This window comes from Trachemys scripta, chromosome 10 (genome assembly GCF_013100865.1).
Source record: "Trachemys scripta elegans isolate TJP31775 chromosome 10, CAS_Tse_1.0, whole genome shotgun sequence".
NCBI classification, from domain to species: Eukaryota; Metazoa; Chordata; order Testudines; family Emydidae; genus Trachemys; species Trachemys scripta.
In genome coordinates, this window is record NC_048307.1 from 18,260,175 (window position 1) to 18,277,568 (window position 17,394).

General features: G+C 39.3%; 1 protein-coding gene across 1 annotated transcript in view; it reads right to left on the bottom strand.

The window, feature by feature from the left end:
* XYLT1 (xylosyltransferase 1) overlaps positions 1–17,394 on the bottom strand; it is a 318,750-nt gene that overhangs the window by 36,612 nt on the left and 264,744 nt on the right. Inside the window, exons 7-9 of the mRNA XM_034783464.1 lie at positions 9,873–10,089; positions 7,629–7,805; positions 952–1,214 (exon numbers count right to left, since the gene is read on the bottom strand). Coding sequence (XP_034639355.1) covers positions 952–1,214; positions 7,629–7,805; positions 9,873–10,089 — 657 coding nt within the window. The remainder of the gene's footprint in view (positions 1–951; positions 1,215–7,628; positions 7,806–9,872; positions 10,090–17,394) is intronic.

Sequence of the window (17,394 nt, forward strand, 5' to 3'; positions counted from 1 at the left end):
GAAAGGGAACCATACAATACAAGGGAAGATTTAAAGGATGCAATATCCTTGTGTTGAAAATAAAGAGCTTTAACATGTGAGTGCAGACAACAAACACCTACCACAAGACTTAGCTTTGCTTTAAAACGAATGAAAGTAAATCTGTTTAACTATAAGCATTTGTTAAAATGGATTTTTCTTCACTTGATTTATAGCTGGAAACCTTCAATAAAAAAGCGTGTCTAACATCTTTGATTTAAAAAAAAATATTAATTTATTCATATTAATGGAATAATTGCCTGTTGCTTTTTAAAACACCATTGGCTGCATTTTCAGCAGAAGGCTATTGCAACTGTTCAAGAAAACTTAACTTGTGTGATTAGTTCTTGTGAGCACCACACATAAAAATCTGCTTATAGAGGGACAAGCAGGAAAGATCGTTAACCCTCATTTTTGAGGGACTGAAATCCTGCCTTCTGCTTCCTGGCAAGTACAAATGTCAGCATGCCTCTGCTGAAATGAGACTAAGAATCCAGGAGCTGTGAATATAAACATATACTCACTAAATTAATAAATAAAACCCACCAACCAAATGGAACCTGTCACTACTGACTAGGCATAAGAGATGCTGTTTAAAAGTATATCAAACAAATCACATACATAATGTCAACCCTGGACAACCAATATATATCAGTAAGTATAAACACCTTTGAAAATATGCATCAAACCCAGAGCTGACAAGTCCTGTACGTACATCAGCCTATACAACAAAGTAGGTGAAATGCCCTGGGTGGGTGAGTTGTTCACTCCATTCTAGTCCAGCACAGTCACTCTGTACTGTACATCACACTCTAATATTCAGATTTGATATAAAGCTCACTGAAGTCAGTGGGGATCCTCACTGATCTTTGGATCAGGCCCTGTACCTCTAAGACTCCTGCTTTTGCAGGGAAAAAGAGGTTTCAAACTAACCGGCAGCTGTTGTCTCCATCAGCGTGCAATGACGTCTCAGCTCTCCTTAGGCCCAAGCGGGAAAATGAGTGATACATGGTCAGAATGACATCACTGAGGCTATGGATGCCGTCGGGCTCATCATATATATTCTCCCAGTACGACCTGAGGCCTGGCGTGCCAGATGGGTAGTTACCATACAAATAATAGTCCAACTGGCCGATGATTTCTTGATTCACCACGGCTTCAAATTTGCGGGCAAAGAACGTTGGCCTGGCGGTTTGCTGTGTTGATACGAAAGAAAAAAATACCTTAGAGTTAGTTCCCGTTTCCAGTCACAAACCTCTTGTTCTAAGCAATAGGCTGGAGCTAAGGATGTAAGCAGCATTTACCCATGTCTACAGACAAGTTAAGCAATAATGCTGGAGATGGAGTAAGTGTTATATAAAAATCTGTGCTTTCCTCCAACCATATTGCAGAAGGTCCCTATGCTAGTGCACAAAAGGAGACACTTCTTACTCCACCCTTGAGCCTTCTGTTTACCTGTCCAGGGCCAGACAGAATTTTATTCTAAATATTTGGTTTTACAGCTCACAGAAGTGCACTTTAAAGAATCTATAGAAGACAAGATTCCTGCCCTGAAGAGTTTATAATCTAAATAAAGACAGGACATGACAATCAGCAGGAAGAGAGAAAGACAAGAATTACAACAAGACTATGGCCATTGCATAAGAAAAGGATTTGAAGTCTACCAGGGGAAAGGGGTAGTGGAACCTGTGGAAGAGCTAAAAATCAAGAGTCTGCTGCTTACTTGGGTTTAGGCTTTCCCTTTGCAGAAACTATTTAAATTTGTTTCCTCTAAGAATAGGAGATAGTAGATAGATACAAAGTGTGAATACACTCTAGAGAGCGAAACAGTGAAATAGAAATCTACCACAAATAATTGTAAGAAATAGGCTTGTCAACTCCGAGATTTAGACATTGCGCTTCTTTTATACACACAAAGGTGAACACACTGAATATATCATTCCCTTAGAACCTGGTAGGTAACTTTGTTACGTGAACCAAAATGTCATCTGCGAGATGCAGGCAAACAAGTATAGCAGTATTAGTGGGTCACAGAAAAGATCAGCGTGATCTGGTGAATAGCAGCTCTACCACTGAACTGCTGTGTAACCTTGGGTAAGTCACGTCACCTTTCTGTGCCCTTGTTTCTTCTCTCATTCTTTGTCTATCTTGTCTACTTAGATCATAAACTCTTGACAAGACAACGGTCTCTTTCCCAACAGATATGTACAATGCCTAGCACCACGGTCTGATCATGGCTGGGGCCTATACAGTACTGCAATACAAACAAATAAATAATAATACTAATACAGAAAAAAAATGGGAAGAGGAGACTATTTCCTTTAGCTTAAATTGCTGTCTTGCAGTGGTCAGTCTCAGAGCAACAGACAACTCAGGCCGAGAAGAATGTCTATTGGATCAGTGATCAAAGATGGGCAAAGGATATCAGAGGGGTCATCTTGATCTATCTGGGGGAGTTCTACATAAAGTAAAAATCCTAAAGAGGTCAAACCTAGTGACCCTTACCCATACAGACAAAGTATACTGTTCTCTCAAGGGTACTCAGATATGAGCCAGGTATAGAGAAATGAAGAGTGGGGATGAATAGCCCGCTGTTTGCTTTGCTTTGATCTATAAAAACAAGCTGTTGTGGCCAAAGATTTTGCATTTTTGAGTAATTCCTTCTTATCAGAGTATGTGGAAAATTTTTTAACAGGACTGTAGGACTCATTGGGCCAGATTCATCCCTGGTGTAACTCCATTGCCTTCCAGGATGAATTTGGCTATTATAATGACATTGCTAAAGACCAATTCACTACCTGCTGTTTGCATGACATAACTGGTATCATGAAGTTTTGCACTTGTCATTGAGGGTATCTGGGGCGTTATTTCACTCAGGAAGACCAGTATTATGCACAATAATACAAATATATAGAACCTCCGTTTACAAGCATTCCTTAGTTCTCTTTTGTTCAAACTCATCCTTGTGCACAGAGCTAGTACAAGATCTATACGCCACTTTGAAGTCCCATTTAAGACCTCAAAATTAAGTGGGTCTTAAGTGGTGCATAGGATTTGTGCTGACCCTCTGTACAGGAGTGGATTGCACTCTTTCAGAACAAGGTTTTTGCAATCAGAAATAAGCGAGCAACTACCAGCTAGGATGCAGTATGATATTAGACTAAAGAAGAAGCTCCATACTGGTTTCCAGACCAAGATAATATGTTTCAAGTGCACTTATTGAAAGGCTTTCTATCAGCATCACACTAAAGTTTAGTAGGAGCACACACAGAAAGTTAAGGGAACATGTTACCATTCCATGAAACCCTAAAGGAACAGGATTACTGCAGTCTTCACAGCATTCCAGCTATATTTTATTCTCAACATACTGTCATTATAAACAATCTTCTCTTCCTGAATTTCATCAAATATAAATGAGAGGAATATGCTAAATGAGTTTAGGGGATTAAAATGCAAGCAAGTTAGAGTCAATGCTTGTTATTAACACATGGTGTCTGAAAGCTAATCAAATTAAAGGAAAAACAGAAAGTTTAAGGGAAAAAAATGCTGTAATCTTTCTAGTAATATAAGAGGCTATTTCCAGGATCTATTTGGATTTTAAAGTAGTGTACATGGATAGCTAATCAGTTAACTTGAAATCATTTTAGAAGGGTATAAAACAATTAGGCTTGGAAAATTACAGCTCCTTTATAACACTACAAGTTCAATGATCCTCAACATAGCTCTTGCTTTTTTTGGTTCTCATTCTGTTTAATCCTGTCCTTTTGTAGCTAATTCGGGAGGAGACAGAGTGAGGCCAGGTCTATACAAGGAGCGCTTTGCCAGTATAGCTATACTAGTGTACTGTAACTGGCAGAGGGCTAGTAGTGTGGACAAAAGTTTATGCCAGCAAAACTGCACTTTTGCTGGTATAAGTTACTGTAGCCCCACTCCACCCTCCAAGCAAAATAAGTTATACTGGGAAAAGCAGTTTTTTCCATCACTTGCCTCCGCCAATTAATTAAATGTCCCAAGTGGGTTTAAATGTTTTGGAATGTGAAATAATAAGTTAGTACTACCCATACAGGGCAGGGCAGTGGGAAGAAGCATGGTGATTAGTGGTCACAAAGATAAAGTCTACACGATAGAGATGGGTCTGCGGAAAAGGATGGGGGAGAGAGAGAGAGAGCGAGTGATGGGCTTGCAAAAGAGAGCAAGAGATGTCCGGAAGCTACAGATTTATATCCCATTGCTGCTATCTTCTTCCACAAATGGGGCAAGAGTTTTGTGCTGTGACAGGATGTAATTAATATTGGTTGGATTCAGGATCATGTTCTGGCCTTTATATGATGTCCCACAACAGCATAAGGTTGGGATACTCAGCCCCCGCCCCCCTCCCAACGTAGGGCTGTGATGGATGGATAAAAAGGAAGGTGTGGGAGAGGGACTGGCCAAAGAACTATGTCTTCAGTCTATGTGGGTTGCACAGCAGTCTGCTGTAAAGTAGAGCAGCCCTTGGGACTCACCAAGCTTACTCCAGGTGCTCGACAAGCTCCCAAAGCAGGCAGAATCCTGGAGGCACATAAATGCCTTAAAGCCACCTTGCCACCTTCCTGAGAAGAACAGTACAAATCTAGCTCACTATATCGACACAAAGAAGATAGAATGCGAGAGAGAGATTATAAATTGTGGTTTCCTTCAGGATTGGTTTCAGGATGATTTATCCTCACTGGTCAATAAATGAGAGGAACCAAAGATACATAACCAATGTTTACTGCTTCCTGAAGTCTCTACCCTCTGTATTTCCAAAGACAATGGCTTCTGCACTAGCAAGTGTTCATTTGAGGTGGTTCTTCTTTTATTAGAGAGTATGACTGCTGCCCAGCTGCACTGGCTTTCCTGGAATGGGCTGTTGCCAAGTCCTGCAAAAGACAGCCACTCCCTACAGAGTGGGAGAACTCTTCTCTCTCCCCTGCCAGAGACCCCTATTGTTCAATTGCAGTGGTGAGGGAACGAGAAGGCCTGGATGCAGAGAACATCAAGTTCTTGTTATCCACATGTGCCCAATTGGCAGAAAACAAGGAAAACAACAGAAAAATCAATCATATCCTTCACAAAGTGCAGTAAGGTTGCCTGACCAAGCCAAAGAGGGGATAAAGGGAACCTCAGTGGGAGAACATAAGACAATGAGCTGTCGGGAGTATCTGTTTCCCTTTTCTGCATTTCTTCCTTCTTTAAATATGTGCTTTAAATTTTTTCTTCAGTGACTCAACCCAGATAATGAACTCCTCTAGGAGCTTTACAAACATATTTCTCATGTGGCAAATCAAGTTTTTATATAGATATATGTATATATGTATGTATGTATGTATGAATGGACACACACATATATATAGCCTGATTATCCACTTCACTGACACTTGTGTAAGTCAGGATTAATTCCATCCAAATCAGTGGATGCTCCCCAGGTATAAAACTATTGTGAGTGAAAACAGAACATGGCCCATTATATCTAATTAGGCCACTAGATTCAGATAAAAGGTAGAGAGGGATGGGTGAGGAGTGATTTTGCCATGTTCACTTACATGGAGACCAATTAAGCACAATGCAGTACAGTCAATCTGTACAAAGCAGTTTGTGAAGAGCACTCGGGACAGAAGCTGAAATTTCCCTTTTCTTGCACCAGTTCCCATACTGAGAGCCAGCTCCCTCTCTCCTGCATGTGATGACTCACTGTGTGCTGGGGAGATGGAACAAACTTTTCACGATGAGTAGTCAGCATGAGACACGGATCCCCTGCAGCACTAGAACAATTTATAAGAGGTCAAGCAGCGAGCAAAGAATATGCAGATGTAGAAGTGCAGAAGCCCAGAAGAGGAGCCAGAACAGAATTTTAAACAGTGTCAGCTGAACATGACTTCTGTTAGGTTATACATTTCACAATTCCTGGTAGGGCTCTGAGAAGGGAGATTGGCTATAAAAAGGCTGAAAAACAATCATTTAGCTGTATAGTTTATATGTATAGATTTGCCGTTTCAAAGTGTTAACAGGATTCTGGGAGAGGTGCCATCTATGGCAGAGGCTCTTAGGTTTTGATCAGTCCCTTTTAAACTTCCTGCTTTGTACTATACAGAATTTTGGATGTTTTAGTAGTTATGCACTTCTTAATTCTACTTTGTTAGCTTTTAAACTGGCTTTATTTTATCTTGTTCAGGTTTTGTGTACCAGCTTTGGGGAGTGGCAGAGATCAAAGGTGCTACAGATCTTATTATAAGAAATTCTTTTTCATTCTACCGACTGCTCAGATCGTGTGCTCGCCCCTCTGATATTCCCTCCCTCTGTAGCAGCACACTATATTTCTTTGGGAATTGTGAGTGATGTTTGTGGTGAAATGTGTGTATTTCAGGGACTTTCTTATCAGGCATATGTCAGGCTTATTTCAGCATGTGATTGCTGGGCTTTTACTGCTCAGTTTGCCTGATTAGTCCCTGAAATGTGGTTAACGCATATATTGTAGCTTGGAGGTGAGTCAGACTCTGCTGATTCTCTCTAGTTTATCAAGGCTTTTTTTACTTATTCTTCGCTGGACTCTTGACTGGGTCAGAGGCTGGGATGCCTGGGTGTGTCAGAGAAGCTCTTTTAGGGTAAATGCTTTGTTTAGCATTTTTGAGAGTGCCTCTGTCACTGACATTAGCCATGCTTGGTATATACACCTCTACCCCGATATAACGCTGTCCTCGGGAGCCAAAAAATCTTACCGCGTTATAGGTGAAACTGCATTATATCAAACTTACTTTGATCCACCGGAGTGCGCAGCCCCGTTCCCCCGGAGCACTGCTTTACCACGTTACATCCAAATTCGCGTTATATCGGGTCGCGTTATATCGGGGTAGAGGTGTAGTATATTTCAACAGAAACAAGGTCTCTGTTTTGGACTGGCTGTCATTTATGCTTCATGAGGTATTGCAGCCCGCCCCACACAAAGCCTGAGTAAACAGGCTTTGTGCAGGGAAACTTGCAGGGATTGGAGGATGGAACTACAGATCCAGTAACCTGCTGCCTCTCTCATGTGTGGTTCACTGGCCCCTTGCATTGGGAAATGCTTGAAAAGATATAAACTGTAACACATGGCTTTATGCAACACACCGTAATGTATTGTTAGTACCAAGCACTCAGGCCTATTACAGCCCAGAGCCCAATCACACCCGCTGCCCATCCAATGTTGCTCTCGTCTGCCTCCCTAGATAGTGTAGCATAAGGGGGAAATCAAACGTCTTAAGGTTCCTATACTGCAGTTTTGCCAACTACAAGTGTCCAAAAACCGTAAGTCAAACCCCCAAAATAATAAGATTTTCTTACAAATCATGACTTTAAAAATTATAATTACAAATGTTGGAGTCCTTTAATTTGCCTTTTGGCTTTTGAGCCTTCAGGGTTCACTCGGGTCACATTTTCAAGCTTTTCCCCTTCAGCCAGGAGGGTCAGAATCTTCCTTTTTAAAAAGTGAAAACAGATTCTTACGTCATAACCTGAATCCATAGCCATGAAATTAGACTGCTTCCCAACATCAAAGAGATAGAGAAGTGAAAAACCAGCCCCCCCGACACTTGGTGAGCAGAGAGCTGACTTACCTGAAATCTGTGGAAGTCTGCTGGTTTGAAATCATTAGGAGAGCAGCCACACCAATCAACAATGTGCTTGTACTGACATTTGCAGCCCAGTTTACGGTTCCAGTTAGTGATACGCAAATTGTTGTCCACCATGGAGTCACAGTGAGGGCTATTTTCCAGGACAGTATGAAAGAAGGACTGCAAGAAAATAACAGTTCAGTACATTCAGCAATGCAGACTTCTGTTTTCATCTTCACTTTCAGCTCAGAAAACCAGCCGACAGTCCTGAACCTTGACCGACCTGGACTATCCTCTCTAGAAGTAACAGAGTTACCTTCCCTTGCAGCTTTGCCTTGGTCCCCTCTCTATAGGATAGAAAGCATAGCACAGTGCAGACACAGCCAAACAATAATAAAGTCTGGGGTAAACCCATGCTACAAAAGGCTGATTGGCTGCAGGCGTTCTAGCTCTTTAGACCTCTGGAATGACTGGCTTTGTGATCCTGAAACTGAAAGGCACCATTCTCATTACTGTGCTGTATTTATTTCAGTTGTCCGAGAAATTCCTGCTTCAAGGGATCCCTATTATTTTGTCTTCAAAGTTACTCTGTGGTCTACTACGCTCAGAACTGTTTTCCTTGGAGACACGTTGATGATAAATTTCAAAGCGTTTTCTATGATAACTCTCAGGCTGTATCTTCCATCACTGTTATTGATGGAAAAACAAACCGCCTCATAATCAATTCTTCTGTTAGTCTGTCTACCTCAGAGACCAAGGATTACTTGTAATGTGCTGCTAGCCGAGTGACCTCATACAGAAAAATAACACTCACCCCAGCTACCAGAAGGACATTCTGTCTCCTGCAATTACTTCTGAAATTGTAAGTCTTTATTTGCTGACTCAAGGCAGCAAGGAATTCCTATTGGGTTCTCCTAATTATATCATTATAATTTCAGCTATTACATAAATCCTGTGTAATGGGGACCGATGTAGCAGGTTAACAGGTCAGCAAAGGCAGAATGATTTTTAGAAGTTACATATGGACCTAGTATAAGAAAACCTTGTGGAGGGCAGCAGTGCAAAATGATCAAACTTAGCTCTGCAAAAGATGATTTTTAGGAGCAGTGACTTGTCTTTAAAAACTGCTATAGCATGATCTATAAATAAATGGCATAGCATTAGCATGGCTGACCCCCAAATAATCCCCCTACCCTTTTTTAATGTTAAATGACAGCCCAGTGAATATGGATTTTACGCTTGAATTGTCTGGTTAAACCCATAAAGGCATACATTCCCAGTCAAGCGAGAGAAAAAAAAAAAAAACCTACTACCCAATTACTCATTGCCCTGTGTCCTTTCATAATGATACAGAAATTCTCTGCAAGATAATGGATGAAAAGGTTATCAGAGTTGAGAGAAGAAGTGAATTTTAGCAAAAATAGGATTAAAAGGAGATTATTTAACGTGTGTGGAATAATAAACCCCATCAAATTATGAGAACCACTGTGCTCAACTGAATGACAAAAGGTTTATATTTGCAAGATTGGTCTCATCGATCCACCAAAGACTCACGTGCCACCACCGAGGAAGGCTGATATAATTAAAAGATTGTCATTAGGTTAGCCTTCCTCACAGATACTCAGGAACATATAGAGCACGTTAGTACCTTGGAGAAAGAGTCTGACAACCCATGGGAGCAATGTACCTGTCAGGGCAGGTGTATAACAGCCTGTGAAAATGTCAGACTGTGTGCTCTATCTGAAGATAATGCACACCCATCCTGACAAACTGCTACATGTTCGACTGAAACAAATTCTAGTCTGCACTCCCTTCTGCATCACTTAGAGCTGGAGTGATTTCTGAGTGATCTAGATTATTTGTGACTGTGCCTTCCAGCTGAGTTTTGAATTGAACAATAAATCTTTGTTTGCAGACCTTTCATTTTAAAGTAAAGTACTTAATTTTTTTTTTAAATAAGAGGGATGGATGCGATGAGGAAAGCTACTTACGGATATGGGTCTCCATCCCTATTAGTTTTTGAAAGTCTTTATAGAAGGACATTTGTAAGCAAAGGAAACTTGAAGTTTTGGTTACTCTGTAATAGTTTAACTGGTTCAAAATGTAAATAACCAATCAAAGGAAAAAAAAGTAGTTGAAACATCAAAAGGCCACTGAAGTCAACACAGAGAATCCTAATGACTTCAGTGATCTTTGCATCAGGCCTAGCAACAGCTTTGAAGAGTGAGGCTCTGTAAATCCACACACCTCAGCGGGAAGCAAAGTATACGAATAGAACCTCTTCATCTTTGTCACCAGATCATCACTGGAAAAGATGACATACTCCACAAACTTCCTGTTCAATAGGAACCAGTCTGATCCTCCATCCAGAGTGATTCCTTCTGGGATTTTCCGGTCTCCAAGGCGCCACATGTGTGTATCACATTCTAGGAAAAGCCTGTCCAGACCTTGTTTTCTAATAAACCTAGGAAAAAGAAAAGGGAGCCATGAAAAGTTAATTAGTGTTTTCTTATCATCACTCGCGCTCAAAATAAAGAAGCTATTACAGATAAATGAAATAAATGGTTATGGTTTAGATGAGTGTTCCATTTATAAATTGTTTAGAAAAGATTAATAAATACTTTAATAAATAATGAATCAGTTGTTATACATTGTTAGAGAGTCCAAAGGTCAATCAATTGCTTATAAACAACTATATCTTTCTGCTGATGTCGTTATAAATATCCACTACACTTGCTACTCATGTCTGTAATACGTCTATAACATTCATTAACCCGTTATAAACAGAACTGCAATATAAAAAATCACTAAGAAAATCTAGGTATTTATATTTAAGATTTAATTGATTTCCGCTTTTAAAGAAGTCAAATAATTGCTTTTGAAAGATAACTAATAACTTTTCAGAAAATGGAAAATATTTTCTTGCTGAATTATTGTTCCACGTACATTTCTATCAAAGGCACATATAATCAGAAGAAAAATTTTATTGCTTTGTTATAGAACAAGTATGTTTCCCCCCCTCACTTTCAAGTCTAGAGTATATAACACTGGGCCTCTTTTTTTGTTTGTTTAGCCGACCCACAGACAAAAGAAGCAACGCTAGAATTGAAATGTTATGGACACTGATTATTAGAGTTCAATACAGTAAGAGAAATAGACTTGGAAAAATCAAGCTATGTTGAAAGCAGGATGGGTCGCATGCTCACAGGTGGCTTTGTGACTGCCTGATGAAGAGGTTTATATTTGTTTTACCATTTTCAGAATTACTTCCCAGAAAGTGATACCATCTAGAAAGCAGAATAATGAGAATATAAATTAGCTGATCCAGTAATGTAATGTCAGGAAGGGTACTGCCTTCTAGTGATAATGCAGATCTCTACTTTCAGTACTGAAGACTGCCTGCGTATTTTGAGAAGTAACAAATCTTTGCCATTTGGCTCATCTATACTCAACAAATGTCCATCAGATATTAGTCAGAGGTCATAAAACCTATTGGACTTGGAAGCTGCAGGCTAACTTGAGTTGAGTTGCCAATAGCAAAAGACCTGTGTTTTATTTGTCCAAAAAAAAACCCCCTTGGTTTTGTAGAACACTGTAATTATCTATTACTTTTTACAAAGAAACATTTAAAAGATAGAACATTTGCGACAGTATTCAGAAACAGAAAAAAAAATGGTAAAGGAAACCAGCATTTGTGTGGTGCTATCTATGGCAGTCCCAATGGTTATACAGGAAAGCCAGTTCACTACATTTTGGAAACTAAGAAAGAGAAAGATGTGGAACAAAATGCTATTTCAGGTCAGTAGTGAGGTACGCTGAAAGATCTGAGTGTTGCGAAGCTTCACAGAAGCGACTCTGCTAGTATTTTTTATGAGTAATATTTTTTCTCCGTTTTTTCATTAAGACACGAAGAAAACGTTTCTGCACCTCATCCCCCTCACACATACACAACCCCTAGAAAAAAAGAATCAACAGTCAAAACAAAAACCTTTATGAGCTCCCAGATCTCCTAGAACCTTGAGATTTTGCCCATTAGCAAGCTAACTCCTTGATTAGAGCTTCCTTCTAGAATTAATGAAGAAACCAAGACAGAATTATAACTTGATTGTTTCTTGTATCTAATTACAAAATGCATGGTAAAAAGAATCTAAATCCCACTGATTTTGGAGTCTAATATCTACCTTTCCAGTCCTGGAACTTAGAAAAGTTACACTGCTAACTTAAAGTGAAATTTATGTGAAGTTTCAGACAAGAGTTGAGAATTTTTTCTTTCCTTTAACAAGTTTCTAATTTCATGTTCCATTATGAGGGATAATGGAAAAGTCTTGCAATTTTAATACAGTCCTCTGGAAAGTAATCTTCAAATCCAATATGTATGCAGTTATCTGCAAATCAAATATTAACGTGCCTGAAAGTTTGGTCATTTATTTACTTTTGTCAAAAAATAAGCAACTGGAAATGACCCTTTAGATGAATTATTTTAATCAAATAGTGGGATGTTATTGATCATATTTAAGAGGGATGTAGAGTCCTTTCCTGTGATATGGTTTCTCTCAATTGTTGTCTGCATGAACTTCCTGACTTTTGTCCTATTATTAAAAAAGAAGCTTCCTTAGTTGTGAATGGCACCCCCTATCACTACCTTCAAAATAAATAAATAAATACACAGAATTGCAAGCACTAAAATTACATAAATAGTAAATGGGTCTGCCCTCTGCCCACTGCCTGGCTAAAGCGGGCTCTGAAAGAATATATCCAGTTTCATTGCTGGGATGTCTCAGTGAATCTGGCCTTACAGCTTTATTTATAATACAGTATTTTCCCAAATAATCAACAGACTCTGTGTGTGTGTGTGTGTGTGTGTGTGTGTGTTACAATATTAAGCCAAGGAAGAAAATAGTTTTCAGCAGGATGGTTGTCTGTTTGGTGTACATAAATTCATACTCCCTATTTTTTTAATTGACATACTTTATATCAGGGGTCGGCAACCTTTAAGAAGTGGTGTGCTGAGTCTTCATTTATTCACTCTAATTTAAGGTTTCGTGTGCCAGTAATACATTTGAACGTTTTTAGAAGGTCTCTTTCTATAAGTCTATAATATATATAACTAAACTATTGCTGTATGCAAAGTAAATAAGGTTTTTAAAATGTTTAAGAAGCTTCATTTAAAATTAAATTAAAATGCAGAGCCCCCCCGGACCAGTGACCAGGACCTGGGCAGTGTGAGTGACACTGAAAATCAGCTCGCGTGCCGCCTTTGGCACACGTGCCATAGGTTGCCTACCCCAGCTTTACATTATACCATATGGGTGCAACAACAATCTGCTAACAAGTTTCAATGGCAAATCCTCTCAGTTTACCTGTGCTGCAATAATTTCCAGACTGGACAAAATCACAGTACGCTTAAACTTGCCCACAAGGAGACCTAGTCAGCATTCAAACAAACTATGTTCAGAGAACAAGTCACGCAAAATATATATATTAGGATGAAATCCTGGCTCCACTGAATTCAATGGGAGCTTTCCCACTTATTTCAAAGAGGCCAAGATTTCACGCTTAGTTAAGCTCCTACAAATTGTAATACTGCATCAACCTCATCCCATACTAAACTTCAGAAGGAGAGTGGCTAATGCACAGACAATGGTATATTTCCCATCTTCTTTGTCCTTCTTGGGGTTTTACACAATAGGAAAGCTACACGATAATTCCCAGATTAAAGACAAAATGGATTTAGCACCAAGATTTCTCTAATGTTAGCCAAAGTGGACAACTTCAGCGGTTTTCCAGGATTTTGAACTGGAAGTAAGGGTGCCAAGGCTCCTACACACAAAGGTCTCCAGAGTTCAGGTAATCACAAATTAACTTGCCATGGCAATGATGCACAGTTGTCAGAGTAGATAACAAACCACTTCCTTCAAGAATGTTTCTGGGCTGTTGGAGTATAAGGGTTGGAACTTGATGGAATTGAGAACAACATCAGATGAAGATATCCCTGACCAGGAGGAATGGGGTGAGTAAATCTTGGAGCAGGGAAGTAAGGATGGCATGGATTAAAGGTTTTATCAGGAGGGGGAAAAGGGCTAAAATAAGACTACTGGACTGAAATAAAATTGCCCTGCTTTTGATTATCTCCTATATACTACCACATCAAAGGCATTTTGTTTTAGTGCATCGGTTAATTTTAATGTTCTGTAAATAAACTTATATATGAACTATTTTTCTTAAAATGACAAAGATTTATATTTGTAAAATTACATGCAGATACAGACACTGAGCCTTATTTTCAAAAAGAGCCTCACATTTTGTGGATGTACGCTTATGCCTGAATCTAATTGTGGGCACAAAAAATATCATTCATATGTGTCTGTCTGACTGTGTCCACAAACCAGGCAGCTAGATGTGTAAATGCTGCCATTTATGCCCACAATTAGCTGCAGATGCAATGCTGGGGTTTGCAAAACTGAAGGCTAGCTTGGGATTCTTTCCTGAGTTGGGCCAGTTACCTTTATACTTTGTAAAAATGTCTATAATCTCGAATCCTTGTATGTCCCATAGCTTCTCTTCTGCAACCATGATTCCATTTGGTTAACACTCCAGCAGTCTAGACCAGAGTTTCTCAAATTTTTGTATTGGTGACCCCTTTCACACAGCAAAGCCTATGAGTGTGACCCCCCCTTACAAATTAAAAACACTTTTTTTGTATTTAACACTATTATAAATGCTGGAGACAAGCGGGTTTGGGGGTGGAGGCTGACAGCTGACGACCCCCCCCCCATGTAATAACCTTGTGACCCCCTGAGGGGTCACAACCCCCAGTTTGAGAACCCCTGGTCCAGACAGCTCAGGGGTACATGTGTCTCAAGACCCTGCTCTCAATTTGCAACATTTGAAAATATTTACAAATTCATTTCAGTTAGGCTTACGGAATTATAAAATAAAAACCCTAAAGCTCACTGCAAATCTCTTTTCTCTTTGGTACTTTTTCATGCTTCCCTCCCGCCTCCAGCTCCTGTTGCTCTTCTGAAATCAAATTTAATATGTCTATTAATGCTCACATGATAAGAGAAAACCTTTCTGTCAACTACTAAGACAAGCAAAACCACTTGCATTGCTCCAAACCTCATTGGGGTCTGACCCAATGGGAAGACTGACGGACTTCAGTGGGTTTTGGAACAGATACTAACTGATCCCCAAATATTAATAACCCAAAGTTATAGTTCTCAAATACATACTGGGCCACTTCTGCCCTCTTGTCAGAGTGCACCAAAAAAACCTACAGATTTCAGAGTTTGACCTATTTACACCTATTTACATTGAACATACACCATCAACCACAACTAAATAATAAATATATTTAAAGCTGATTCTAAAGTGAAATATTCACACTAATTCCTATACAATTGTTTTATGTTACATTTACTGATATTAAACATTATTTACACAAGTAACTGCTCTATTAAACGTATATTTGGACTTTAAAGAAACACAGTCAATTTGAAAATCATACTTCTGTCTGAAGCATAATATTGTTGCAAGTGACACCTAAGATTACTATACCTGAAAGAAATTAGAGAAAGAACATTATTTCCCCCTATTTTTCCCAGTCTTTTTACTTTGTGCATTTGACAGCACTTTGTGAACAGAAAGTTTCACTGTTCTTCTATACTAGGCAGTTACTTTCCCTTGTTTGTGTGACTCATCATAGGGAGAGAATAACAATTTTTAAAATAGGAAAATGTGATTGCAAAGACACAAAAATGGCAGAGGGACTCACAAACAGATGTAGTACTTGAAAGCACTTTTAACTCAGTTTTTAAATAGCTCTTTTAAAGTGTTATCTGTTAACCAAAACTTCATTTTCATGTGAACAATTGTTAATGATTATTATAACACGATTTCCATGTATTATTTTATATATGAAGATATCCGATTGAAAGTCAAGGCCAATGTTTGACTGATTTTGTAATTCACACAAAGTTTATATTTTAATCTCAGTTATTTTTATTCCTATCTCTACAGCAGAAAGATGTATATTCCGACAGTTTTTGCAATATATTAAATAAAGAAGGCTCCTATTTTACATATTTTCAAAGTCTATGAACAAAGCTTTTCTGCTGACATAGGAAGTTGTCAGATATTAAAACGTGACCAGTAAGTTTTATCACAAAAAAGTCCTTGGCTCAGAGAGGTATATTTTTTTAAGTAGAGAGCCAGTTTACTTCTCCTAAATATTTCCTGTTTCTGGCTTCATACCTAACAGGCTTGCTGCTGAGACTTCACAGTTATTCAGATGTGCTGCACACCTACTGACCCCTTGTTACCATTATTTACACTACACTATGAACAAAAATTTAAAGATGCATTGGAGAAACAATTCATCACAAGCAAAAAGCCAGTGTTGAAGCAGGAGTGCTAGGAGCTAAGATAATACCACAAAAAAGTATTTGCGAACATCTGTTTGAACAAAACCCACATATCTGCTTTGACTATATCCACTGCCCGCTATTTACTTTTGACCAACATCTGTAGGTACCAACTAATTTTGGTGAGAAAGTGTGGCAAATATTTGTATGAACAGGTATGCGCATGAGTCTGTCCTCCAGAAGTATTTATGCAACCATCTTGAAAAGTCTTGGTGGGAATCATCCAGTGAGGAAGCAGAAAATAATTTCTTGTTGTGACTGTAGCTGAACAATTGCAGAGCACACATAGCAAATTGCAAATACTCATGCAACTGGTACAGCGAAGAGTTTGTGAGAAATCTCTAGGCTGAAATATATCTGAATAAACCATTCATTGAATAATCTAGTACAATACGCAAATGTATTAAAATCTAAATATGTGCAGAAAGAGAGGCTACACTCACTGAATACAGTGGCTCTCTTGAAGTCAATGGCAACATTCCCATTGTCTTCAATGGGGCTGCGATTTCATCCATTGTTTCCTACAAACAGTGCAGCTCTAACACAGATTATTTGAAATTGCCAATAATTCATTCAATTTTAGTCTCCTCTTTGTGCCAAATGATGTCAAATAAAAGGAGGCGTTATTTCCCTGTACAGTAACTTGGGTTCTTTGAGATGTTTTGTCTCTATGGGTGCTCCACACAGGACATGTGCATGCCTGTGCGCTCTCAAACGGAGACTGTAAAGCAGTGTCTGTGGGCCCATGCCTGCCCAGAGCAGCTCTCCATGCTCTCAGGGCACATAGGGAGGCATGGACCTGCCGCCACTCAGTTCCTGATCAACTGCAAAACTGGAGACTGCAGCAGATGGGTAGGAAGGAGGGAGGTGGAGCACTCATAGGGGCAAAACAACTGGAAGAACTCAAGTTACTGTACAGGTAAGTAACCTCTCCTTCTTCTTGTACAGGAGCATGAGGAGATGCTCTGCGCACGCCCAGGCCCAGGCCCGTGGACTCTGTTGTACAGTCTCCAGTCAAGAGTGCACAGGTGTGCGCACATCCTATGATGGAGCACCCATAGGAACAGATAAATCACACCTGCTTTCGTATACACAATTTTGCAATACACTCCCCAAGACCCTTTTTTGTCGTACTGAAAGCCTTTAGACTTAGCCTTCCCCCCCCATGATAAATGGAGTACAAAGTAGAGAGGGGAACAGTGTCAAAAAAAAAAAAATAGCACCTACTTAGTCTGTCAAGATTAGGCAGAGTTCCTCCTAGTATGATAGGCAATTGGGTGTGAAAAAAGTACAGAATTCAGAATTCCCTGCTGTTTCAAAAGAACATGAAAAAACTCTCAGTACAG